Consider the following 26,716-nt stretch of genomic DNA (forward strand, 5'->3'; position numbering starts at 1 on the left):
ACCACCTGGTGAGTCACAGTAACATGCTTACCTGTCCAGAGCCATGCTGGTTGGCATACTTCTCCCGAACCCTCGAACGCCCATTTGACGGAAATACGGAATGCAAGAGAGGTTGGCGGCGATGATGGCCAGGGAATCTGAGGGACTCACAAAGAAGCCATTTTGGCCAAGGATCATATAACGGTCCTGTGGGAAGGAATGTGTGAAAATTATCAGGGAGAAGCATCTGGTCTTCATACCCAGTTCCCATCATCAGCACAAGCCACTTTCCTGCCGTTTACACAACCTAAAACAATTTGAATAGGCCAAAGGAAGCATGGGAAACCGTATAAATTCCCCGGGGCCCCAGAATCTTGACACAGCTGGAATGCGCCCCACCTGTTGAGATGTGTGCCCAGCTACTTCGTGCATCCATGGCCTTCCCCCCCCCCCCCCCCCCCCGCACAGACTGCAGAGCTGTAGTAACTGGGAAATAGCTGGGGTTTTTTAATGTTGTGTTTTCAACAGAGCCAGCGATAAATGAAAACTGATTGCCTGACTGTTTTTTAAAGAAATAATTTCTCAAGAACATACATCAATCCTGAAACTAAGAGAAGCTGTAGTTGTCTCGTGGTGCTATCTGGCACTGAACAGCAGAGCAGAGGCATGCCCATGCATGTGCACTCCAGATTCTCTGGCTTCTGATACTCCTTCCATCATGTGGTGAGCGGGTCACTGACTGGGAACCCTCCAGCTTACCCCATCAGCATCAAATGCAGCTCCAAATCCATATTCTCCCCCTTTCATGGCTTCCAGAAGGGTGGTTGCATAGGTCAGGTTTGGGTCTGGGTGCTGCCCTCCAAAGTCTTCTAGTGGGACACAGTTTATAGCAGAGTTGGCCGGGGCTCCCAGTTCATCACACAGAACTTTTCTCACATAGGGTCCCATAACTAAAAAAGATGGATGAGAATGTAAAAACACTTGAAGAATACTCTTCCCTAGGTATTTTCTCCTGGTTAGAAAAAGACAAAAACAACTCACTTAATAAAAATTCTACCATCATTTTTTAGGCTATAATATAAAATCATATAATTTTATTTTTAGGCTATAATATAAAATAATAATCATATCAATTACCACTTATTGAGCATCTACCATATGTCAGGGACTCCGTTAAGCAGATAAAAGATGTCAATCATCCATTGACATGAATTTTTTTTTCCTTGTGGTTTCCTAGAACACTGCCTTTAGGAAATCAACTCTATAATAATGATTTATTACCTTCGGTTTTTCATGTATTAAGTACTTCAACTGAGTATATCAAAAGCATTAAAGGGCACTGGTAATTCTCCTTGCATAATTGTTGTAACATTGCCAAGTTAAGCATGCAAATCCCAGAAGCTTCATATAAAACAAAGCACCTCTTGTAAAACAATGAATGCTATACAATAATAGCTGTTCTGTGGACCAGGAGACCTAACGTTGAACCCCTGTGTTAAGAACTGAAAGCATCAGATTACATTCCTGGGCTCTTATCTAACAGTGAGACAAGTCAAATCTACCGATGAGTGGAGAGGGGAGACGAAAGGGAGATACCTAGTGGGACTCCATGACTTGTAAAAAATGATACCCATAGGTGAGACTTCCCAGAGAAAGCAGTGTTTTGAGCAGGACTTGAAGGAAGAATAAAAGTTTGAGAAGGTGGTAGTAGGGGGACCACACAAGTGGAAGCCATTAAAGCAAGGAAGGAGAGCCTGTTGGAGGGCCACCATGCACTCCTGTCAGCTGAAACACATCTGAGATCACTTTCTTTTGTTTCCTCCCAACACGATACAGTTCTCACATCATGAACATCTCTTACCACACAACCCCCTTGTCCCTGCCTCCAGAGGAAGCATCAGGTTTCTTTTGGAAAACCACATCTTTCTCCAAATCCACTCAAACAACTAGGGTATGGCTAGATCACATTGTCCCCTCGGGTAGGGGGAAGTGACCTACATCTGACCACTCTGATCCCCAGTCATCAACCCAAGTGCCTGATTTGAGGATGGACATACAGTACAAGCCAAGCAATGAGATGCAAACATAGAACTTCAAGAAGAGGGAGCTGTCTTTTCCATGGGCCTGATCAGGCCAAGAACTTGAAAGAGCTTTTCCTGGAGAATAGCATCAGCCCAGGAAGAAGGAACAAAGCATTCCCACCACATACCCTCAGAGCAAAGCCCCAGGAGGGTGAGACCCGAGTGTGCTCAGAGGTCCCAACAGATAGTCAACATGCCAGGCAGCCAAGGGTGCACTAGAATATTATTTTAGGGTGTGTTACTTTTATTTATGTTGCATTTGTTTAACTCTGTGAAGGTGTGTTACTGTGCCTGACTAAAACACCTGATTAGTCTAATAAAGAACTGAATGGCCAATAAGGCAGGAGAAAGGATAGATGGGGCTGGCAGGCAGAGAGACTATCAAGAAGGAGAAATCTGGGAAACAGAGATCTAGCAGCCAGAGAAGGAGGAGGACCACAGGGGCCAGCCACCCAGCTACACAGCAAGCCACAGAGTTAGAGTAAGATTTACAGAAGTAAGAGATCAGGAAAATCCCAGAGGCAAAAGGTAGATGGGATAATTTAAGAAAAGCAGGCAAGAAATAAGCCAAGCTAAGGCTGGGCATTCATAATTAAGAATAAGCTTCTATATGTGATTTATTTGGGAGCTGGGTGGCGTGTACCCCCAAAAGAGTAAAACACCAAAAACAATAATACAGGAGTCACCAAAATCTTGAGGAACACTCTAAACATGACTGAAACAAACAGAAAAGAGGAGCATATTCACACAGTGAGAATGCTTTAAGAGAGATGAACAAATGGAGCAAGATGGCTGAAACGGAGAAGATGCTACTGAGTATTGGTAGGAGTGCACACGCCAAAGCCCTCGGTGTTGCGGGTGTGTCTGTAAAGGGCACGACTACTTTGCACAACAGCTGAGTTCTTTTTTAAACAATTTATTTATTTTATATGCATTGGTGTTTTATCTGCATGTATGTCTATGTGAGGGTGTTGGGTCTCCTAGAACTGGTTACAGACAGTTGTGAGCTGCCATGTGGGTGCTGGGAATTGAACCCGGGTCTTCTAGAAGAGCAAGTGATCTCAACCCACTCTCTAGCCCAACAGCTGAGTTCTTACATAGTTCAGCAGATATTTACCATCAGACTCCACAATCCTGCTTCTGGAAATTTACCCAAAACAAATAGCAATATACATTTCCACAAAAACTTGTTTGTGAATATTCATAACACCTCTAATTGTAGTAGCTAAACACCAGGGGAGGGGAAGGCTAATTTTTATCAACTAGCAAATACATAAACTGTGGTACATCAGTACAGTGGAATACTACGCAACAATAACAAAGAACAAAAAGGGACACACGTACCCTGAACATCATTTTAAAAAAACAGTTGGCTGAATGAAATGTGAAGCAAAAGACTACTGAGTTTATTTTTCCATTTATATGACTTTCTAGAAAAGGCAAAACAATGAAAGCAAAAGAAAGATAAATGGCTGCCAAGGGCTGCGGAGAGAGGTGGAGAGTTGACTACAAAGTCTGGCAAGAAGCCCATAGTCCTCAAAAATGAAAAGTTAATGAAGAGTTGTGTATTTGTGATATTCATAACAAGGCAAATAAAATAAATTTAAAAAATCACTAGAAGAAGGTTGACACTGGAAAGTAGGACATTGACTGCAGAAAAGAATTGGGCATCCATGTTTCCCATGATAATTTAATTCAGCTGTTGAAATTATAGAATGTAGCATGATTTTTTTTTTAAAGTCAATAAACACGTAGTCTTGATCTGCCTCACACTCACATGGTACAGTCCCAAATTTACTTGTTCAATTTTTGTTTTCATTTACATCAAAAGAAAGTAACTGGAGTCCTGAAATTTTCTAGAACATTCCATAGACCTGAAAATGTAGAGGTCTCTTTAACAGTTCTCAGCCACTGCTTTTAGAAAGACACAAGCTCACCTCCATGCATGGCATCAACTCGGATCTTCAGCTGGCTAGGCCCAGTCAGCAAACTCTTGATGGCATTGAAGTCAAAGATGGTCCGGAGAAGGTTGAGATAGATGTCAACAGGGTCCACAATCTCCACTGACGATGGGAAAACAGAGAGAGGGAGGAATATCAATGAGCATGCCTGGGAATTATCTTTAGAGGCACAAAAAAAATTACTATCCTAATGATGCAAAATTCTGATTAAATCCCATCTAACCTGCATGCTACATGGGCAAGGAAGGGTCCATTTGCAAACAAAAACTTAAATCACAGTACAACCAAAGTTCAACAAACTCTTCAGATGAGCAGTGGTACAAATAATCTTCTATACTCTTTTTGCAAGGGAAAATTAGCCACTAGCAGAATTCAGGATACAAATGCTCTGTCATCTCTGCCCACACCTCCCCAACACCTCCCTCCCCCAGCTGCACACACACTAACAAGCATCCCACATATGCAGTGGTCTCTCCTGTGGGTGAGCCAAAGAATGACTCAGCTGGTGGGAAACACAGAAAGGAGTGACCTCAGCTGTGGCCCTTACTTTCCAAATGCTATGATACACACTGGATCCAAGCACAGAGCTGGTGATGTGGGGCTGGATTCTGATTTGACATAAACCCTCTTTCACACTCAACCTACTACCTAATTTCCAGGGGAATGCCAAACATCTGCAGCTCCTCAGTAAACACAAGAGCTCTCCAGTGTGTCACTGAGAATCCCAAGCAAATCTTCCGATTTAACTCATGAAAACCAGCACACAGAATATGGCACCATTTCCAAACATCTAGCAGCATATAATTAGTGCTCAGAAGGTATTTTTCCTAGGAGAAGTAAATGCTTGAGTTTGGAGGAACCTAAAATTTTTTCTAGGAAGAAAAGGATTGCTTTTTTAAATTTGTACTTACATCTATTTATCTCTTTAATTGTGTGTGTGTGTATGTGTATGTGTACGTGTGTGTGTGTGTGCACATTCATTTGAGTATGTGCACATGAGTGCAAGTGCCTGCAGATGCCATACTTATTGGATCCCCTGAAGCTGGAGTTGTGGGTAGTGATGAGCTGCCTGGGTGCTGGAAACCAAACTTGATACTCTGGAAGAGGAGTAAGTGCTCATAACTAGTAAGCCAATTTCCATCCCCCTATAATTAAATTTTTAAAGTTATACATCTATTACTTTTCAATGTCCTACTACTTTGGAGCTGAAATACTTAGGCCTCATTAAAGACATTATCAATCAATAATTTTTTCAGTACATCCAGGTCCAATATTTAATATGTGATATAAATTACCCCTTCATCTGGTCAAATACATGTCTCCAAAAATTTCCCTTACATTTAAATCGGTATATGAGTATTCACTCAAATTTAATTACTTTTTAAGGAGCATATCCTATATTTCATCATCCTCTGAAATGAGGAGACTATTAATTCAGAAAATAATTAAAAACCACTGTCTGTGAACTATACATCTGAAAATGCTTGATTTTAAGCCTCAAATGCTTTAGACATTTTACTTACTTTCTAACATAAGATAATTTTGGAAATTTCACTCTGGTTCTTCATCTCTTGAATCATTTGCCTAAAAATATTTAATATTCACAAGGGACAGTTCAAGGAAGCAAGGCATTCAGGAAAATCGAACACTCCCATTGTCTAATACATGCTCTCGACACCTTAAGATGAGACACCACGGACTATTTGCTTCCAATTAATTCAAGCATTGCTCATCACTTAAAACAGTAGGAATATAGCATATAAATTACTTCAAAGGATTATCTCCAAATTATTGTGAGGAACCAGAAAAACTTCCACCTACATCCAGACTATCACCAGCACTTTAGGGAAGTCACCCAAGGAACAATGTGGCTACAGCAATGAGTTCCCTAAAGACTCAAGTCTCTCAGAAATTATAAAATCATAAATTTGCCTAAAACAATTAAAATAAATATGACTTCTTCCTGATGGTAATGCCTGACGGTTCTCATCCCTCTTATAGCCCAAGTCTTTCTAATCATATATAGTCAGACATATTTAAATTACTTTGTTAGCTAAAGCACAATTGCAGTTGTCTAGATAATCCACATGAGCACATTTTTGCATGTGTGCACCTTTAACTAGATCAACAACAATAGACACTTTTCAGCCAGGCAGTAGTGGCTCACACTTTTGATCCCAGCACTCAGGAGGCAGAGGCAGATGGATCTCTGTGAGTTCAAGGCCAGCCTGATCTACAGAGTGGGTTCCAGGATGGCCAGGACTGTTACACAGAGAAACCCTGTCTTGAAAAAACAAATAGACACTTTTCACTGATGCAATAGTGGTATGAAGGTTATATGGGTAACCAGTTGCTTTTGCATTGGATTTGAGGCCTGCTCTGCAGGAGGGAATTAATATCTGCTACTATAAATTGGTCAAAAGCCCATAATCCAAGAGATCAGAGGCTCTAGGGGGAAATCTTCTACTGTTACCTTGCTAAATTGAAATGTTACCAAACTGCCAAAAAAAAATATTTTTATTTATGTTTATATTTATGCCCACAGATTAGTGCTGGTTTCAATGTTGGCTCCAGTAGCTTCTTCTGCCATGGAAAAATGGTTAATGTTAATATAGAACTCATAACTGGTCCAAGTGCTGACAGGTGATTATTGAGTGCTCAGCCCTAAGTAGGACATCTTTATCAATCCTCTCCCCTCTCAAGGCAGAGATCACCACAGAAGAGGGGATGTAAGGATAGAAGAGCTAGAGGATGGGAGGAGCATTGTTAAATACCGTCTTCTATATGTAGCACGGCCATGGTGCTTAGGAACTCATTGCAACTATGGGTGCCCACTCAAGACCAAACAAAGAAGATCCACCAGTGTTCCAATGGGGGAGCACCAATTAGACTCAGTGGGTCGAAAACAAACAAGGCCAACAAAACAAAATCACAACAGAAGAGAACATAAAGATGAGAAGAGGGCCAGCATGGTGGGTGAAAAGTGGAGTGTGGGGGAGTGGTCGGAGGTGATATCATCAAGATCCACTGCTTACATGTATGAAGATACTGAAGAATAAATAAATGATACTGTATTTTTTTAAGTGGGCACTGCTGCTTCTAGTGAATATCACGCAGCTTTCCGTAAATTCTCACTACCTGAGCAAATGATCAACTCAAAACTTTTCAAGAAAGACCTGCTATCAGTAGCCAGCCCATCACACAGTCTATTTTAAGCTTTCTCTGACTTTAAAAATCATGTGCCCAGGTTGGGAGGGTAAATCTAGAAGAACTTATGAGGAGGAGTGGGGGATGAATATGATCCAAGTGCATTGTATGATTATAAAATTCTTAAAGAGTTAATAATAATACATTTTTAAAAATCACATGCCCATGACCGTTCATCTTTTTAGTCTAGTTGAATTACTTGTAACATCAGGACACCATTGATGCAAACTATACCCAAGATTGTAGAGGCACTAGAAGAATAAAATAGGTTGGTTCTATTGCTCCCTCTGTGCCTTCGATACAATTTTAGTTGTATAAAATGGTAAGGTGAATATTCATGGCATGAACGTTGCTAGAGTACTCATAAGAAAATGGTAAAACAACAAATTGTGTTCTTAGTTCTTCCAAAGTTTATTTACTTAACCATGTAAGATAATACTTGTCAAACTCATTCTGGTTGTTTTTCTTTCTTCCTTTCTTCTTTTTTTTTCTTTTCTTTTCTTTTTTTTTTTTTTTTTTTTTTTTGAGACAAGGTCTCTCTCTCTATGGATACATTGGATGCCACTGTGCCAGGCTTGGCTGTTTAATTCTTGAACCACTTGCCTAAATACACTCAGTAATTACCAAATTCCTTTGTGAAAGCTCTGAACACAGTGCTTGGTAGAGCAGGCGGTCAGCCATGGTGTGTCAAGTTAAGCAGAACTGCGTGGCCCAGGCCTGGCCGAGAAACTCTTCCCTCCCACAAGAAGTTTAACAACCCACTGGCTTTTTAGCTCTCTTACATTTTCCCACATCTTCACCTTAATTACTTAGAAATTATTCAAAGACAAGTTTTGGTGACCCACAGTTTATTCCATGTATGCTATAATGGAGCCAACCTCTTTCTATGTGGAAAACGATAGTTTGGATAGTGGCTTTTGAAAATGTCGAGATCTAAATACAGAGATTTCTTAAGTTTCTTTCTGCACTGCGTGTACTTTCTAACCATTCATCCGGAGCCACTCCTCAGATGACTAAGTGAGTATTTCCCATGAGAATCCTTCCCTACAGAAACCACTGATCACCAACAAGAACTGCTGCAGCCTCATACATCCTAGACTCCACCATACACACCCCTCTTGGAAAGCTGTCCCACTCATGGGACACGCCTTCATAATCCGTTACCTCTGAATGGTTTGAACTTGTTCTCCAGGTCAAATTCTTGTCTTCCTAGTCGAGACAGGTCGATTCGAAGATCAGGACATATGGCATACTCCTCAATTGTTTTGCTGATCTGGTAGATTTTATCTGAGACAGCATCTGGTGCAGGACCTAAAATGTGACAACCAAAATGTGTTCATTTTAAAGCCAATGTTCTCTGAATGTCAATCAGAGAAACAGGACTGCCCTCCTGTACTAGAGAGGAGGATTCATCAGGTGTCTACACAATGAACAAAGATGCACTGCTGTGGGATGCTCTGTATGTCAAATTGTTCTGATTGGTCAATAAATAAAACACTGATTGGCCAGTGGCCAGGCAGGAAGTAGGTGGGACAAGGAGAGAGGAGAATTCTGGGAAGCAGAAGGCTGAGGCAGGAGACACTGCCAGCCGCCGCCATGACAAGCACCATGTGAAGACTCAGGTAAGCCACAAGCCACGTGGCAAGGTATAGATTTATAGAAATGGATTAATTTAAGCTATAAGAACAGTTAGCAAGAAGCCTGCCACGGCCATACAGTTTGTAAGCAATATAAGTCTCTATGTTTATTTGGTTGGGTCTGAGTGTCTGTGGGACTGGCGGGTGACAAAGATTTGTCCTGACTGTGGGCAAGGCAGGAAAACTCTAGCTACAGATGCACAGTCCCACGGACCAGACATTCCCAGCTTGGAGTCACTCACTGTAGAGGATATTTGATCAGCCCTGCCTGCTCTGTGTAGACTAACAACCCACATGTTTGTTTTAATCTACTTCTAAGTAATGATACATATACTCTAAAAATAGTTTTACACCTGCTGGGGAGACCCGGTTATGCAATTAGCTTTATTCGGGATATGACACACAAACAGGATATGCATTTGACAGAAGTGAGGGCTTCCAGATTCAAACCGCAGTTCCCCAAGTGCACCTAAAAAAAAAAAAAACGATTTCTCCTTCTCACTATTGTCTCATTGATATGTGAGCTTTTCCAGGTAAATGATTTTTTCCAGTTTACACTCTCTAGCACAGCTAAGTTTTAAAATGACGGATAACTAAAAATGCTTGATACATTTCCTCAGAAGATCAAATTGGGAACAGTGATGGAGAAAGAAATTTTAAATGAGTTGAGTATAAAATCAGTACTTGGTTTCCTCCTCTTTTTAAACACATGTATCCTCACACAAGGCTTAGTTGGTTTTTGTTTGGTCTTGGAGAAGGTAGGAATTGAATAAGTATACTTCATGGCCTTAAATATAAAAGACAGCTAGAAAGTTCTGAGTGAGAACCACAGTGGCTGACTATATTATAACTTCCTACTGAACAGAAATTGTTTCTACATTTGTCTCATTCCCCGCTCCTTTGAGCTGCACTATCCAATACAATGACCATCCGCCATATTTAGCTACTGAGTACCTGGAGTGTCACTAAACTGAAATTATAAATTGCATACCAAAATTTTAATGTACATAGTACAAATTTAATGTACATGGTGCAAACAACCATGTAACAGGTTATATTAACACTTTATATTTATATATTGAAATATTTGAATATAGTATGCTAAATAAATTATATTACCTAGACATTCTCTTTTACATTTTTAATACCACTATTAGAAAAATTTTACATTGTATATATGGTTCATAACACATTTGTATTGAACAAAGCTACCTTCTTAGAATAAGAAGCAATGTTTATAAGAAGGAATGGCAATAGCCCCACTCCAGCAGGTAGGGCAGAAGACAGCCTGATTGGTTACATCAAGAGTTATCTTACATGGGATGAGTGAACACCTCAACCACACAGAAGGGCCTGGGTGATGGATCAGTCAGTAATGTGCTTTGCCATACGACCATGGGGACCTGTGCTTGGATCCTCAGCACTCACATAATATAAAAAGCCAGGCATGGCAACTCATGCCTATAACCCTGGTGCTAGATGGCATGGGCAGGAAAATAGAACTCCAGCAGCTCACTGGCCAGCTAGTCTATCCAGTGAGTGAGAGAGACCTTGTCTCAAAAGAAAAGGTGGACAGTGACAGAAGAAGCCACCTGATGTCCATCTCTGGCCTTCATGCATGCACATAACTACACATACATACATATGTAACTATGTACACACACACACACACACACACACACACACACACACGGAAATGCATAGAGCCTTTTTCCTTTACTCCTTGACATTTTAAAATGTTTTTAAATTATTTATTTTTATTGTTATTTTTAAGTGTGTGTGTGTGTGTGTGTGTGTGTGTGTGTGTGTGTGTGTGTGTGTGTGTGTGTAAGCACATGAGTGCAGGTGTCCACAGAGGCCAGGGGGATTAGATACACTGGAGCTGGAATTACAGGCAATTGTGAATCATGTGATGTGGGTGCTGGGAATCATCTTCCTAGCCCTCCTTACCATTTTTTGCCCTTCACAAAACTTAAAAAAATGAAGAATCTTGTTTTGTGTTTGCATTTTAGGTTTGCCAGATTAAAGAGAGTTTTACACACACACACACACACACACACACACACACACACACACACACACACACACACGCATGCACGCGCGCGCGCGCACGCACGCACGTGTATTCGGGTGCCATACTACATTATTTGGCTATGTATTGTTGTGGGAGACTTGTTCACTCTGTCTCCTGAAACTGTCGATAAACTGAACTGTGAGTTAGAGGACCGAGTCCACGCTCAGCTGACCAGAATAAACCATAGAGTTTTGGGGGACTCAGATAGGGAGAGAGGGACACAGGAAGGAAGGAGGTGGGGCTTAGGAGTTTCGTAGACCTTTTGGATCTTGAGAAAGCAGAGAGGAGGGTCTGCTGGGCTTTTCTCCATCTCTTTTTGGATCTACCAGGTTCATACCCTACTATCTGACTCCCGAGTTTTGATTAATAATAGAGTAATTTAGACAATAATTATAGTGTCTATCGCTTTTATGAAGTCTGAAGTCTAACACCAAAGCACACTGGTTTCTAAAACTAAAGTAGCAGGTTACATAATGCCACCCATGCTGATACCCTCGGAATTGGGCAAAACTTAGCCAAGTACAATGACACTTATGTAGAGAGATGTCATACTAACGCCCTTCATTTCGCCGGGCGGTGGTGGCACACGCCTTTAGTCTCAGCTCTCGGGAGGCAGAGGCAGGCGGATCTCTGTGAGTTTGAGGTCAGCCTGGGCTACAGAGAGAGTGCCAGGAAAGGCTCCTCCAAAGCTACACAGAGAAATCCTGTCTGGCAAAACAAAACAAAACAAAAATCATAAAACATAAACCCCTTATTTCACAGGCTAGCTGAAACCATCCTAACGTTTACAAACGCTCCGTCCCCATGACTCACCTCTTCGTTTATCATTGCTGCCTAGCACCGTCACCACTGTTACTGCTCCTTAAATCCTTTGGAAAATGTCACACTAGAGCTCCTACAGTTCACAAAATCCTTGTCATCCATCTGCCTCATATGAACCCACCCTGTACTCTTACTTGGCACCTTCCATCACCTGATTAATCCCAGAATATCAGCCCAATTCTAGCTGCATTGGTTTCTTATCACAGACAGGACTCTGGGGTCCTCATGTGAACCAATGTATATGAAAACGTATATATAACACATTAGATACGTTACATGGAGCTTTATACTCAAAGAGACAAATAAAGTATTATCACCCTCTTCAAGTGGAGAAGCCGAAGTTAGAAAGCATGCTATGTCTTTGTCTGTCTGTCTGTTTGTTTGTTTTAAGTTTTTTTATTTTATGTCTGTGGATATCTATGCACCACCTGAGTGCAGTGCCCACAGAGGCCAGAAGAGGGCATCAGATCCCCCTGGAACTAGGTTAGAGCCCAGACCATAGTTAGCTGCCATGTGGGTTCTGGGAATCAAACCCTAGTCCTAGAAAAGAGAAGTCAGCCCTCTTTCCAGGGGCAGGATAGCATGTCTTACCAAGGCAGCATCTCAGAGATGCCACAGTCTATGCCAGCTTGCCAACCCCTCACACCACCCTATGCTGGTCATGCCCTGCCTCTCTCACACGGCCATTTCCAATCTCAGAGCATCAGCAATGCCTGCTCTCCCTGCTGCCACGCCCAGATTCCCATGCACCAATGGGAGACAGCATGAAGTTGTAACCTGGGTTCCCAAAGAACAAAAGTGCTCACTTTGATCTTCACAGTTTCTCAAGATCACTCCACAATTTACCCAGAATACCTTCCACAAAATAATTTCATTTATCTCAAGTTCCCTCTCTATTTCTACCCCCCATTGTCTTAGCAAGAAACTTTTCATCGTACCTTAAATACATAAACAAACATGCAAGGGAAACTATCTCCTACCATTTCCATTCTGCACCCTACAAAGCTTCCTCCACAGCCACGTCTGCCTTCTTCAGAAGTCTTCCCACTTGCTGGACTCTAGGCAGAATATTCGCTCCACGGCAGACTAATCACGTGACACTGTCAAGCCTTTCTCATCTCACGCCTCTGTCATTTGACCACTTAGCTATAAGAATTCAACAGATAATGTTGGGGGGGGGGGACTGAGCAGGTTACCAGCCTAGAGTGAGGACTGAATATCAGCGTTTTTATTGTCCTCAAAACATACTTAAAAGGCAACTTGATTCCAAATATTCTCCCACTTCCCTGAGCCTAAGTCTATAGACAAGTTCTATCCACAAGGTGCATCAGTTTAATGCACGGTGAGAAGAGGCAGATGCCGTAACTTTGGAAGATAGATGCCATGATAAAATGCACTCTATGGATGAAGAAGCTGAATCTCCCCCCAGGCCATTAGGAATGTTCATTTCACAAGTGCAGCCAAGACATGCAAGCATGTTAGAAGTTAGGAGTTAGTTGGAAGGATAGAAGGATTTTCGATGTAGTGAAGGCTCAGTGATAGGGTCACACCAAACCCTCTCAGTAAAGCACAACCCCCTGCATTTTCATCTACAGAGTGGGTATATAAATTGCTTTGGCTTGGCTATAGCTAATGTCCACCAATGGTTCACATCGGTCCCCTCTGTGTTGGTGCTGATGTGGCAGGACCTTTGGACTAGAGAAAAGTGGTTAAGCCGATGGAAGCACCATCCTCAGATAAGATTAATGTAGTTCTTATGGGACCCTGGTGAGTTCCTCAGACAGGAATGTTGTTATTAAAAGAGTAATTTTGGCCCCTGAGACCTTTTGGCTTCCTGTCTCATAATGTGACTGTTCTCTGTTGTAGAATATTATTTTAAAGTGTGTTACTTTTGTTTATGTTGCATTTGTTTAACTCTGTGAAGCTGTGTTACTTTGCCTGTCTAAACCACCTGATGGTCTAAAAAGAGCTGAACGGCCAATAGCGAGACAGGAGAGAGAAACAGGTGGGGCTGGCAGGCAGAGAGAATAACTAGAAGGAGAAATTTGGGAGGAGAAAGAGAAGAGCCAGAGAAGGAGGAGGACATCAGGGGCCAGCCACCCAACTACACCACAAGCCATGGAGTAAGAGTGAAAAGTATACAGAAGTAAAACAGGGGAAAAGCCCAGAAGCCAAAGGTAGACAGGATAATTTAAGTTAAGAAAAGTTGGCAAGCAACAAGCCAAGCATGTTTATAATTAAGAATAAGCCTCCATGTATGATTTATTTGGGAGCTGGGTGGTGAGCCCCCCAAAAGAAAAATGAGCCAAAAAACAAACAACAGTTCTCTTCCTCTTATATGTACTTCCACAATGATGTCACCCATCATCTTGTGATATAGCCAGAAATGTCCCAGCAGAGATTAAACATATGGGGCTAACTAATCTAAACTTTTAGCCTTCAAATCTGTGAATTAAATGAAACTCTTCTCTTTATATACCACTTGGTCTTAGGTGTTCTGTAATGGTAACAGAATTAGACGATTACACAAATCGTATTTTCTCCTCTCATGCCTCACAGAATATCACAAAGACAGCTGAGACACTTATAAGATATGAAGCAGGGTTGGCATGATGGTACAGCAGGTAAAGTGTTTGCTGCCAAGCCAGACAATCTGAGTTTGATTCCTGGAATCCACGTGATGGAAGGAAAGAACTGACTTCCACACATTGTTCTCTGACTTTGAAACACACTACCACACTGCCACACACACACACACACACACACACACACACCACAAATACACATACACACACACCACAAATACACATACACACACCACAAATATACATACGCACACCACAAATACACACACACATCACAAATACACATACACACTACAAATACACACACACCACAAATACACACACACAAATACATATACACATGCATACATAAAATAAACAAATCAATGTAAATACATTTTTAAGATATGAAATTAGATACTGGTTTAGAATACCTGTTTGAAATTCATTATTCACTTGACAGCTTACATATCCTATTTCTCTACAAAATAGAAAACTTGGATTTCTGGCATTACCAGTGTATAAAAATCTCAGAAACTTCATATTTCATCTGAAATCTTCCAAAGTTGCTGCAGAACTGGATGTAGGCTGTAGGGGAGCTTTTTTGAGTGAGACAGCACAGCTCTAAGCTGGCTTTCAGAGACAGGGCATTGTTGGATGTGGTAACACACATGTTTAATCTTAGCACTTAGGAGGCAGAGGTCAACCTGGTCTACACAGTGAGTTCCAGGCCAGCCAGGCTACATAGTGAGACATAATGGAGGGGGGAGATGGGGAACTTAGGTAATTTAGTTTTTGCTTTGTTTTTTAAATAAATTTCATTATGTATATTTGAGGTTTTCAACATGATTTTGTAGAATATATAGAGAAATAAAGGAAGGCCTGGGTAGATAGCCCAGTTGGTAAAGGGCTTACCTTCTAAGCATGAGGACCTCAGAGAAAAAAAAAAGAAAGGAAGGAAGGAAAGGAGGAGGGAGGGAGGAATGGGATGTTGTGGCATAAGTTTGTAATCCCAACACTAGCAGACAGAAACAGGAGGATCTCTGGGGCTCACTGGTCAGCCAGTCTAGCCTACATGGCAAGTTTCAAGTCAGTAAAACAACCCGTCTTTTAAAAAAAGGAATGACCCTAAAGGTTGACCTCTGGCCTCTACATGCACACACATGCACACACACATACTGAATAAAATGGTTACTATGATAGAACAAATTAACTTATTTATCATAACACAAGTAGTTTTTTGTAGCAAAGCAAGTAAGGTAAAACTGAACAAAGTCATGAATATACTGCAATTCAATCATCCATAACACTCATCCTGTACATTGTATCCCTAGAGTTGTTCATCCAACATGTCTGCTTCGTTGTGTCCTCTGACCTCTGTTTCCCCATTTTCCTCCCCTTGGCCTCACCAACAATGACAAGTGCCACTTTATTCTCCTTCTCTGTATAGCTGATGATCGTTGACTCCACCTGTAAGTAAACTCACACTTATTTCACTTAGCAGAATGTCCTCTAGGTCCACCCATGTTGCGACAAATGACATCCTTTTCTAAGGCTAAGTGATATCCCATCATGCGAGTATCACATTCTTCATCTGTTCATCTATTCACAGATAGCTGGGTTGTTTCTACATCTTAGCTATTGTGGACAATGCTACAAAGAAAATGCAAGTGCAGATTTCTTCATAATATAGTGACCCAACATTGTGGTGTTTAGAGGCAGAAGAGGCAGGGCTTGCTCATATGAGTTTCCATTTTTCCTCCATACCGTTCTCCTTAGTGGTTGTACCAGTCTATGTTCTAGTCGACTGTGCTAGGCTTCTCTTCTCCGAATCCTCCCAAACATTCCTCTCTTGCTATTTCATAGTCGCCATCCTAGCAAGTATCAGGTGAGAGTCCATACATTTCTTGAATTTGTTATTGGATTCTCTAACGTGTTCTCCCTAAAGAATGCTCCACATGACCTTCTTTTGACCTTGTAATACTTATTTGACTGGAATTCTATTTACCTAAGTGTGCCAGCCCTGATCTCCTTTGGTGTCTTATCTTCCAGAAGTATCTTCTCCTGCTCCTTCCTGTTCCACTGATGTGTGCTCATAAAGCTTCAAAGAGTCAGTTACAGGCAGCGAGGATATGGCTCTTATCTGTCTGTACCCATTCAGCCACTCTACATACTTTAATTGAAGATATCAATCCATTTACATTCTGGGGCATTACCCATAATTACTCACCCCTGCCACTTAGTTGACTGTTCTCTGTTGTTTGCTAGGCTCTCTGTGACTGTCTTCCTTTTTTTGGGTCTACTTTTGTGGCTTGGGTGATTTCCTGTACTATTAAGCTTTGATTACTTCTTCAGGTGTTGTGGGAGCCCGTTCTGGGGTTCCTTGTGGCTTTACCCAGCAGGTCCAAATAGAGGATGATCAGGACCACAGGCCTGAGTGCAGGTGTCTGAGATGGTCTGCACTTGGCTGTGCTGGGGGAGGAGGTCTTTTGCTCCACCCCTTGGCGTCTCTATAAAAACCCTGGACCAGAGGCAGTCGGGGCCCGTTGGAATAGGTTCCAGGCCCTCTCGAGGCTATCCTTTATTTTCTATCTGTTTATCTCCGCAACATTCTCCGCTATAAATCCTTCTATCTAATATTTCCTGCTGCTCGCACTCAAGAAAACTCTGGGAAGCTGTGGGGGTGGTGGGTAAACGCCCCACAAGGTGTAGACATGCTCTAGCTTTTCCTTGTAATTAGTGTGTGTGTGTGTGTGTGTGTGTGTGTTTAACATTCAACACGAATTGTTTATGAATGGTTTATTTTTTAAATAATGTCCAGAATGGCTACAGGGAAAGAACAATAATAAAGTCTTCTTCATAATGTTCTGTTGTACTGTTTTGCCTGGGGCCAGGAATAACTCACAATAATAACTGGCTTTTACTAAAATTCAGCTTATGATCTCATAAGCAAACATATTTGGTATTCTACATTAAAAGAGACTGAAGGGTCTTAGCAAACAAATGTACAGTTCTGAGATGCATCTTTTTTTCTTAATGAAATAGCTGTAAATAACACTTTGACAATCATTGGGAAGAAAGGTGACTAGAGATTAAGTTTCAAACGGTATTAGAGGATTATTGTTATTTTCGTTAGATCTGTGTGGTGATTAATCACTATTGTCAGCTCGATCTAGGAGACACACCTCTTGAGGTTGTTTCTACAGAGGTTTAGTTGAGGAGGGCAGGCTCACCCCGAGTGTGGGTGGCACCATTCTGTGGGCTGCATAAAAATGGAGATTGAAGCCAACTAGGCACCGGCTTTTCCTCCTTTCCCCCGCTTTTTCTCTCCCCTGCACACCTTCCCTTCCATGATGGACTGTGTCCCCTCAAACTGTGAGCCAAAACAAGCCCACCCTCCCTCAAGTTGCTTCACATCAGGAGTTCATCACCAGAAGAAAAGCAAGTCGCCCGGTGGCATGTTACTCTAGTTGTGTGGGGATGTGTCCTTCTTTAAAAATGAGCACAAAAATATCTAGGTATGGAATGTCTTCATGCTGAATTGTGCCTTAAAATACCCCAGGGGTTAAAATTATTACCAAAATGGGGAAAACACAGTAATGGATACCTGGAGTGTATTTATTATCTCCCTACTTTTCTGTACATTCTGTTTTTTAAAGAAATTCATCTCACTGTTCACTACGACTCCAGACTGTACATTTCTATAAATTTAAGAACAAAGTAAATAATTCTATATATGTAGCAAGAGAAATTCTACACTGAGATCAGACTTAGGCTACATTTGTCTGTCTCTAAGTTACTTTTGAAAGGTCACTTTTGGAAGTTACTTCCAGAGTAACTCAGTCTCCAGGAGCTTCCAATTGTTTCTTCACAAAATGAGAGAGAGTTTTTAAATGGCCTTCGGGGTAAGTTCTAACTTTAAAATCCAGAGTCCTCCTGTATCAGTTAAGTATCAACTATCCAGTCTTTCACTTGGCTGAAGCATACAGAAGATCAATAGACCAGCCCTGAGCATCTGAGGGACCATATGTTACTTCCTTGGGATCACATCACCTTGGGCCCCTCACCAAATTTTCTGAGCTGAGTCCTCTCCACTTTGCCCGCTTACCATCATAGAATACAATAATGCATGAGGAAAAAAAATCAGGTAAGGCGTATTTGGAACCACATACCTCCATTAGCAACATTAAACTTCACTCCAAACTCTCCCCCTGGTCCTCCAGGACAGTGGCTGGCCGTGAGGATGATTCCACCAGCTGCCTTGATCTTCCTGATAATGCAGGAGACTGCAGGTGTCGACAAGATGCCATTCTGCCCGATAATCAGTCGTCCGATCTAAACCGTCCAGAAAAAAAAAAATCAATTCAAGCTTCACAGAACTGAAGGCATTCCAGCAGGAAAGTACACCATGCTCTGCTAAGAGGTACCCCAGCTTCTATCCAAAGAAACTGAGCAGGTTTTATGTTAGGAAAGCCAAATAAAAGGAATTCCAGCATTGTGTGCCCTACCCAAAGTCTCCAAGCTCATTCGGGCTGCTCATATCTTGTTTTCCACCAGTAATTGGTAAGTTCCTAAGGAGCACTTATCTCTGGTGTTTGAAATATCTACTTTTGATGACCAACAGGTTTGCTGAGCCAACATTAATTCTTAGTTCGGTTCTGACTCAGAAACTGTAATGATGAAGGTGTTAGAAATAACAAGGAAGAAGAAAGGGACTACTTCCTACTTCTGCTTCTTCTGTGTGGTACCTTAACCTTGATTGCCACATTGATGGGATTTAGATTCACCATAAAAACAAATCTCCAGGCATGTCTTGAGGGATGATCTAGATTAGGTGAGCTGAGGGAGGAAGACCTGCCTTAAATGTCTGTACCATTCTATGGGTCATGGTCTTAAACCAGATAAAAAGAAGAAAGCCAACCGAGCAGAATAATGCATAGCTCTCTGCCTCCTGACTGCACATTTGATGTGACCAGTCACATCCCACTCTTGATGTCATACCTTTGGGTTTCTACTCCAGTGTGAGAGATAGAAACCATGACAGCCCTATGAAATGCAGTACTCACAATCCCTACCTTGAATGGCTTTCTATTTATCCTGATAACATTTCCTGTGTCATATATTATCACCTAATACTTCCCATATTATTTACTTACCCACTGTGTATAACCCTCAAGAACTATTTATTTCACTGTTTCTAAATAACCTAGAACAAACCTGCCAATCAGCAAGTGTGTAAGACAGTATCTGTGAATTGGGTAATATTAAAATTAATGAACAAGTTCTGTATGAAAAATACATTGGGAAAAGGGAAGATGGCAGATGATACCCATGATGCTGTGATGGTTACATTTGGCAACTTGGCACAATCTAGAAACACCTAGAAAGTCTCAACAGGATATTATCTTCATTGAATTGAGCTGTGGGCGTGCCTATGGGGGACTGTCTTAATGAACTGATATGGGAAGGCTCAGCCCACTATGGGCAGCATCATTCCCTAGGCAAGATCCTGAACTGCGTAAGAGTGGAGAAACCAGGGCGAGCAGAAGCAAGTAAGCATGTGTGCATTCACTTCTCTCTGTTCTCGACTGTGGGTATGATATGATTATCTGTTTGAAGTTTCTGGCTTGACTTCCTCACAATGAAGGACCATAGCCAGGAATGGTACGTTGCTTTTGTTGGGGTATTCTATCACAGCAACAGAAATGAAACCAGAAGACATTGACTCCTAGACTGTCCCCGTGGTGGCAGAGGGACAGGGATACTTGGACACCAGCTATCCTAACAGAAGGGTGAAAGAAGAAAACTACTAATCTAAGTAGCAAAGAAAGAAAGAAAACTTTGGAAAGCAGAACAGGTGAAAAAGTCCAGAGTGCACTCTCAAGGGCTCAGCCCCAACTGTGTGTGCTCTCCTCCTCCCAGTGCCAGTGAGGGCACAGCAGCATTTGAATCATAGTCTAGGAGAAGAAGAGAGTCTCATAAAGCTCACACTGTAGTTTCAGCAACAGAGCATTTAAGAGCATTGAGGAAGGACGACAAAAACCACACCCAAGGCAGCTGTACTGGCCGAGGATGGGGTGGTGTTGGGAAATCTTCTCTTCCCCACACTGGACCAGAGCAGTGGCGAGAAGTCATGGTAAGGGTAATAGGGGTGTATATAATCAAAAATATATTATATGTATGATTGTAATTAAATACATAATAGATAATTAATATATACTAATCAACTTTTAAATGAAAATTAAAAGACCCTCACTGAGTCAAGAGCTAAGCAGTTCTGCAGGCAAAGGTCCATTCCTGGTGATCACTCTGGGAATTCAGGGAAGCACAGGACACGTGAAGGAATCTTACACACTAAAGAGACAGATAAACATATCCAGGAGGGCCCAGGAGAGAATAAACCATAGTAAAGCAGTAAGTGAATGAGGACCAGGAACATACAAAAGACTGCAAAAACAATAAACTTGTATTTACTGCATAATGATGAATGGAACCATCAATCAAGAAAAAATTACCATTATAAAAATAATATGCACAAAACATTGGCATACCCAATTTTATAACACAAAGACAAATAATACTTGATGTAATAGCACAAACTGACCTAAATACAATTATGCTGAGTGATGTTAATATGTCACTCTCACCAATTGACAGGTCTCCCAGACCTCAAAAAAAATCAGTTAAGTAATAGAGGTCAGAAGAACTTAATAGACATCTATAGATGATTCCACCCAAATACAGCAGGACACACATTCCTCTCATCAGGCCATGGAAACTTCTTCAGAGAAGACCATATTTTAGGACACAAAGCAAGTCTTAACAAACACAAGAAATCTGAAGTAATTTCCTCTACCTGATCACAATGAAATATACTAGGCCTCAAAAGTAAGAGATCATAGAATGTACAAACCCACAAACCCATGGGGATCCAACAACAGGGTGCTGAATGATGAATAGGTCATCAAGGAAATTATGAGATTTTTTAAAATTCTTAAGACCAAAAGAACACAACATACCAGAGTCTACAGAATATGATAAAAGATCTTTTAAGATGAAAGTTGATAGCTATAAATATCTACTTTTAAAAAAAAAATCGGTAAAATGATCAGCAAAATAACAGAAAGGTAACGTAATGATGAACTCCAAAGTCCTAGAAAAACAAAAAATCAGTAGATGAAAAGAAATTATAAGATAACAGTAAAAAAATGATTAACAGAATATACAAAGAATCAATGAAACAAAGATTTGGTTCTCTGATGAGATAAATGTGATTGCCAAACTCCTAGATAAACTGAGAGAGACAGAAAGACAGACCAACGGAGACAGAGACAAAGAAAAAGCCAAATTAATAAAAAATTATTGGTGTTAAGGGGACATTACAGCAAACACCAACAAAATCCAGATCATTTGAGAATATGTCTGCAACATATTATAATAAGTTGGAAGATCTAAAAGAACCTGATATATTTCCAGACATATATGATCTACACAAATTAAAACAAGAGGATATAAACAACTTAACTAGATCTGTAGCAAAAAAAAATGAGATTGAAGCAATAACAAAATGTCTGTCAACCAGGCTTAGTCACCCACACCTTTAAAGAATTAATACAAGTGCTCCTCGAACTAGTTCATAAAATAAAAAGGAAGGAACACTGTCACCCATTTTCCAAAGTCAGAATCACTCTACTACTGAACCAATTAAGTACACAAATATATATATAATTACAAGCCAACCTCCCTGTTGAATACACATGTAAAAATTCTCGGTAAACTGAATTCAACTACACATTATTCACCACAACTGAGTTGGAGTCATTCCAGGCTACAGGAAGGTTTTGAAGCATGCCAATCAATAAATAGAATGCATTTAAATTACATCAACAAACTCAAGGATGGAAATTATATGATCATCTCAACAGATGCAGAAAAGGCCTTGGACAGTGTCCAACACCCTTTCATGATGAAGTCCTGAAGAAACTAAAAATAAAGCGAACACACCTCAGCATAGGAAAGAATGTATGTAACATTCACCCCGCATTTATTCTAAACTTGTGGTGGGGGATGATATTGTCTTCTATAAAGTCAGGAAGGAGCCAAAGGTGTCCACTTTCTCCCCTCTTACTCAGTATGGTCCTCGAAGTCTTCACCAGTGCAATAAGATGAGAGAAGAGAATGTATGCAGGTAGGAAAAGAAGTAAGTGATCTTAATCCCTATTTGTAGATGACATAATTCTGCACGTGGGAAATTCTAAAGATGCCACAGGAAAACTCTCAGGACTGGTAGACAATTTCAACAAAGCTGCAGGACACAAATAAACCAGCAGCATTTTTTTTAATCTCAGGAACATGCATGCTGAGAACGAAATCAGTAATCCAATCCAATGCAAGAGCTTCAAAAACCTGAGTTAAAAGGATAGGAATAAACCTAACTAAGGAAAAAAGATTGCTATGATGAAAATTTTAAAACACTGAAGAAATAACTTGAGGAAGACATTAGAAGATAAAATGAATTAGCATTGATAATACAGTGGCTCTGTTATTAAAAGCTATTTGGTGTAATCCCCACTGAAGTTCCAATGACATTCTTCACAGAAATAGAAAAACAATCCTAAAATTCCTGTGGAAGCATAGAGAGCCTCGAACAGCCTGAGAAAAAGAATAATGTTGGAGGTATAGCCACACCTAACTTCAGTCACACCACAGAACCATAGTCACAGAAACAGCATTGGTACAAAAAGAGCCATGTGCTCAATGGAGCAAATGTGAGACCCAGACATACACCTCCACACAGCTACAGCCACCTGGGTTCTGACAAAAGCTTCAATAAATAGTGCTGGGGAATTTCACTGGATATCAATGTGTGCAGAAACAAGAAACTAGATCCCTACCTCTCACCCTGTACAGAAATCCACTCAAAATGGATCACAGCCTTAATGTGAGACCTGAAACTCCAAAACTGTTAAAGGAAAGCATGGAGAAAACATGTCAAGACCAAGGCAAGGGGAGGACGTCATGCACAGGACTCCAGTAGTTCAGGAAACAATCTCAAGAACTGACAAATGGGTTGTATGGAAGTAAAAACTTCTTCACAGCAAAGGAAACGATTAATCAAGTATGGGGTCAACCTGGGGGTTAACATAATGGAGAATGAAATTATGTTATTTGCTGAAAAATAGATGCAACTGGAGATAACCATTAAGCAAAATAAGCCAAATTCTGTAAAATAGTATCACACTTTATTTGCATTTGTGGATCCTAGATCTTAAAGAGATACATTGTGGGGGCCCACAAAGGTTTCCTAGTGATATCTGAGCTTGCTTTACCCAGCAGGGCTGCATTAGAGGATTGTTTGACCATGTGCATGGTTACTAAGTGATTGAAAGGATCTGCTGAGCTATGGGAAGGTCTTTTGTTCCACCTCTTGGCATTCCAATAAATAGTCCTTTAGAATAGACAGGAGGGGCTGGTGGATAATGATCCAGGCCCTCCGGAGGCTATCTTGTATTTCTGTTTCTCTCTCCTCTATCCTTCTATCTAAATATTTCTCATTTCACCATCCTCAAGAGTACCCTGGGGGGGGGGGAAATGTGGGAATGGATCTCCCACAATACATAAAACCATTTGTGTGTCTGGTGAGGGTGAAAGTCTGTGTGAGTGTGAATGAGTATGTGTGTATGTGTGTGTGTGTGTGTGTGTGTATGTATACATGTATGTATGAATGTGTGTGAGTGTGTGTATGTGTGTAAGAGAGAGAAAAGTGTGACTGTGTGAGTGTGTGTGGATATGTGTACATGTATGTATGAATGTGTGTGTGAGAGAGAGAAAAGTGTGACTGTGTGTAAGTGTGTGTGTGTGTGTGTGTGTGTGTGTGTGAAGGAAGGAAGGAAGGAAGGAAGGAAGGAAGGAAGGAAGGAAGGAAGGAAGGAAGGAAGGAAGGAAGGAGACTGACAAGATGTGCGGAGGGGAGATGTCGGGGAATAGGGTCAAAGTACACAATATACTCGAAAGAAACTGTCTTTGTAAAACTAGGACTGTGCACAATGACTAAGAGCCAGTGCAGAATGGAGGGGGGAAGGAGAGGGAAGCAGGGAGAGAAAGAGGAGGGGAAATACATTGAGTAGTGAGCAGAGGCTACAGAGCATGTAAAAAGCTATCAGGGGCTATTAGCTAATAGTTTCCTAAACTAGGTAGAGGCTGTAGAAATAGAGACAAACATGCCATTGGGATGAATCATGGAAGGGAGGTGTTATGGCAGGCAGTCTCCACACAGCCCCCAGGGGGCCTTGCCTTCTGGCAATGGGGCCTCTGTGCAGTTCCCAAACAGTGCCAATCAAGGTGATCAACACAATCCCACCATCCACTTCCACAGTGGGGCTGAGAATGGCGCTGACACTCTTCTCCTGGCTCTCTTGGACTGCTTATTCATGAAGACTCTGGCAGCATATGTTCTAAGCCCTACAAAGGTCCCTGTGGAGAGGCCTCTGTGTGGAGGAACCACAGCCTCCCACCAACAGCCCACACCATGTGGCAGCCGCATGAGTAAGTCACTTGCAGCAGATCCTCGGGCCTCTATCGATTCTTCGTGTGACAAAACTTCTACCAATAGCTGACAGTGACCTCATGAGAATCTCCAGGCAGAAGTGACCCATCCTGTCTGACCAAAGCAAGAGAGGGTGAGTGCATCCTACTGTATGAGGCTGTGCTCAGTTTTTAACCAGTAGGTAAGGCTGGAGCTCTGAGGAAGCAGTCAAGAATAATGCCAGTTTTCTACCCTTAATAACTCCGTGCTCAGTAGTAACTACTGAACAAGACAGGGAAGACAGAGGATGGTAGAGACATCCCATTATTACCCAGGGCCACGACAAAGCATCTCCCATACACTTCCATTGAAATTCCCACTGTCATTCAATTCATGTTGAGTACCTACCATGAAACAAGCCACGTGTAAACAGGAACACACACAAACACTGCCCTCGAAAATATCTAAGTGCTAATGGCATTCATTCACAATGGTTTGTCTGCCCCATTATGTGTACTTCTCCTTAAAGAAATAAGTTTGTAGCTGGTACACAGGAGGCTGAAGCATAGCTCAGTGGCAGGAATTTGCCTAGTATACTTAATGAAGCCATGGATTCCATCCCGGCACAAGGAATTAACTAGTTAATGAATAAGTTAATAAAACTGGAAAAGGTGTATACATGTAGATTTGTCCTGTGGTACATTTACACTTACTAAAATAAAAATTTTAAAACAATCTCATCCAGGAATTAAGAACCAGTTAGACAAAGTAATGCAAAAAAAAAAAAATTATGGAATTCTACTTAGCCATTTAAAAGTAATTAGTTCTTAATTGCCCAGGTGAGGCAAATATAGCAGCCCACAAAAATTCAGTAGAGGGCCACAGGGGCATGACGGGCACCAGAAGGAAGCAGAGTAAGTGATGGGCTTCTGACCTAGCTAGGTTTCTGTTGCTGGGATGAAACCATGACCAAAGTCAGCCGAAGGGGAGAAAGGTTTATTTCAGCTTTCAACGCCTAGGAACTCTCCTTCACTGAAGGAGGGCGGGGCAGGGACTCAAGGCAGGATCCTGGAGGGAGGAGCTGAAGCAGAGGCCTTGGAGAAGTGCTGCTTACTGTATGTTCCTCTTCTGCTCCGCTACCTTTATTATAGAGCCCAGGCCCACCTGCTTGGCACTGCCCAAAGTGGGCGAGGCCCTCCTACATCAATTAGCAATCAGGGAAATGCCTCCACAGATGCCCCCACAGGTCAGTCTGATGGAGGCAATTCTTCTCTTGCCATTTCCTCTTCCTCGGTAAGCCTGGTTTGTGTCAGTTGACCAAAACTAACCAATACAATGATCAAGATATGAGAGCCCATTCTATGAGTTCCCATCAGCCTCTTTGCCTACCCATCCCTGTCATTATCCAAGAGCTCATGAGGAAAGTGACCACCATGGTAAAGATGTATGGAAGAGCTTAGAAACATGGATTTCTGTTCAGCTAGGCTGACCTGCCCTCCTCCTCTGCTGACTCTTCCATTTGCCAATAGTAGAGATCAACCCCAAGCTCCAATATGGCTGCATTCCCCTGTGGTGGTCAAACAGATAGCAGGCTGACTCATTTGATCCAGTTCCATCATGAGAGGTCAGCACTTTATACTAACATGGACACACAGAGGGGAAGACACCCAGAGAGAAGGTGAAGACCGAGGCCAAGATGGCTGTGGCTGAGCAATGTGGCCACAAGCCCAGGAAGCCAGGGAATGCCACCAGAAGCTAGAAGAGCCGTGGAACAGATCCTTCCAGAGAGTCTCCAGGGAGCATGGCCCTGCCAATGCTTCATTTCAACTTCTGGGCTCCAGATCTGTGAGAAAATAAATTGCTGTT

General features: G+C 41.6%; 1 protein-coding gene across 1 annotated transcript in view; it reads right to left on the reverse strand.

Annotated features, from left to right (window-relative positions):
- Pgm5 (phosphoglucomutase 5) overlaps positions 1-26,716 on the reverse strand; it is a 174,437-nt gene that overhangs the window by 130,758 nt on the left and 16,963 nt on the right. The window contains exons 2-6 of the mRNA XM_006977640.4: positions 18,498-18,660; positions 8,393-8,539; positions 3,998-4,123; positions 739-929; positions 32-186 (exon numbers count right to left, since the gene is read on the reverse strand). Of these exons, the coding sequence (XP_006977702.1) occupies positions 32-186; positions 739-929; positions 3,998-4,123; positions 8,393-8,539; positions 18,498-18,660 (782 nt within the window). The remainder of the gene's footprint in view (positions 1-31; positions 187-738; positions 930-3,997; positions 4,124-8,392; positions 8,540-18,497; positions 18,661-26,716) is intronic.

This window comes from Peromyscus maniculatus, chromosome 1 (genome assembly GCF_049852395.1).
Source record: "Peromyscus maniculatus bairdii isolate BWxNUB_F1_BW_parent chromosome 1, HU_Pman_BW_mat_3.1, whole genome shotgun sequence".
Taxonomy (NCBI): Eukaryota; Metazoa; Chordata; class Mammalia; order Rodentia; family Cricetidae; genus Peromyscus; species Peromyscus maniculatus.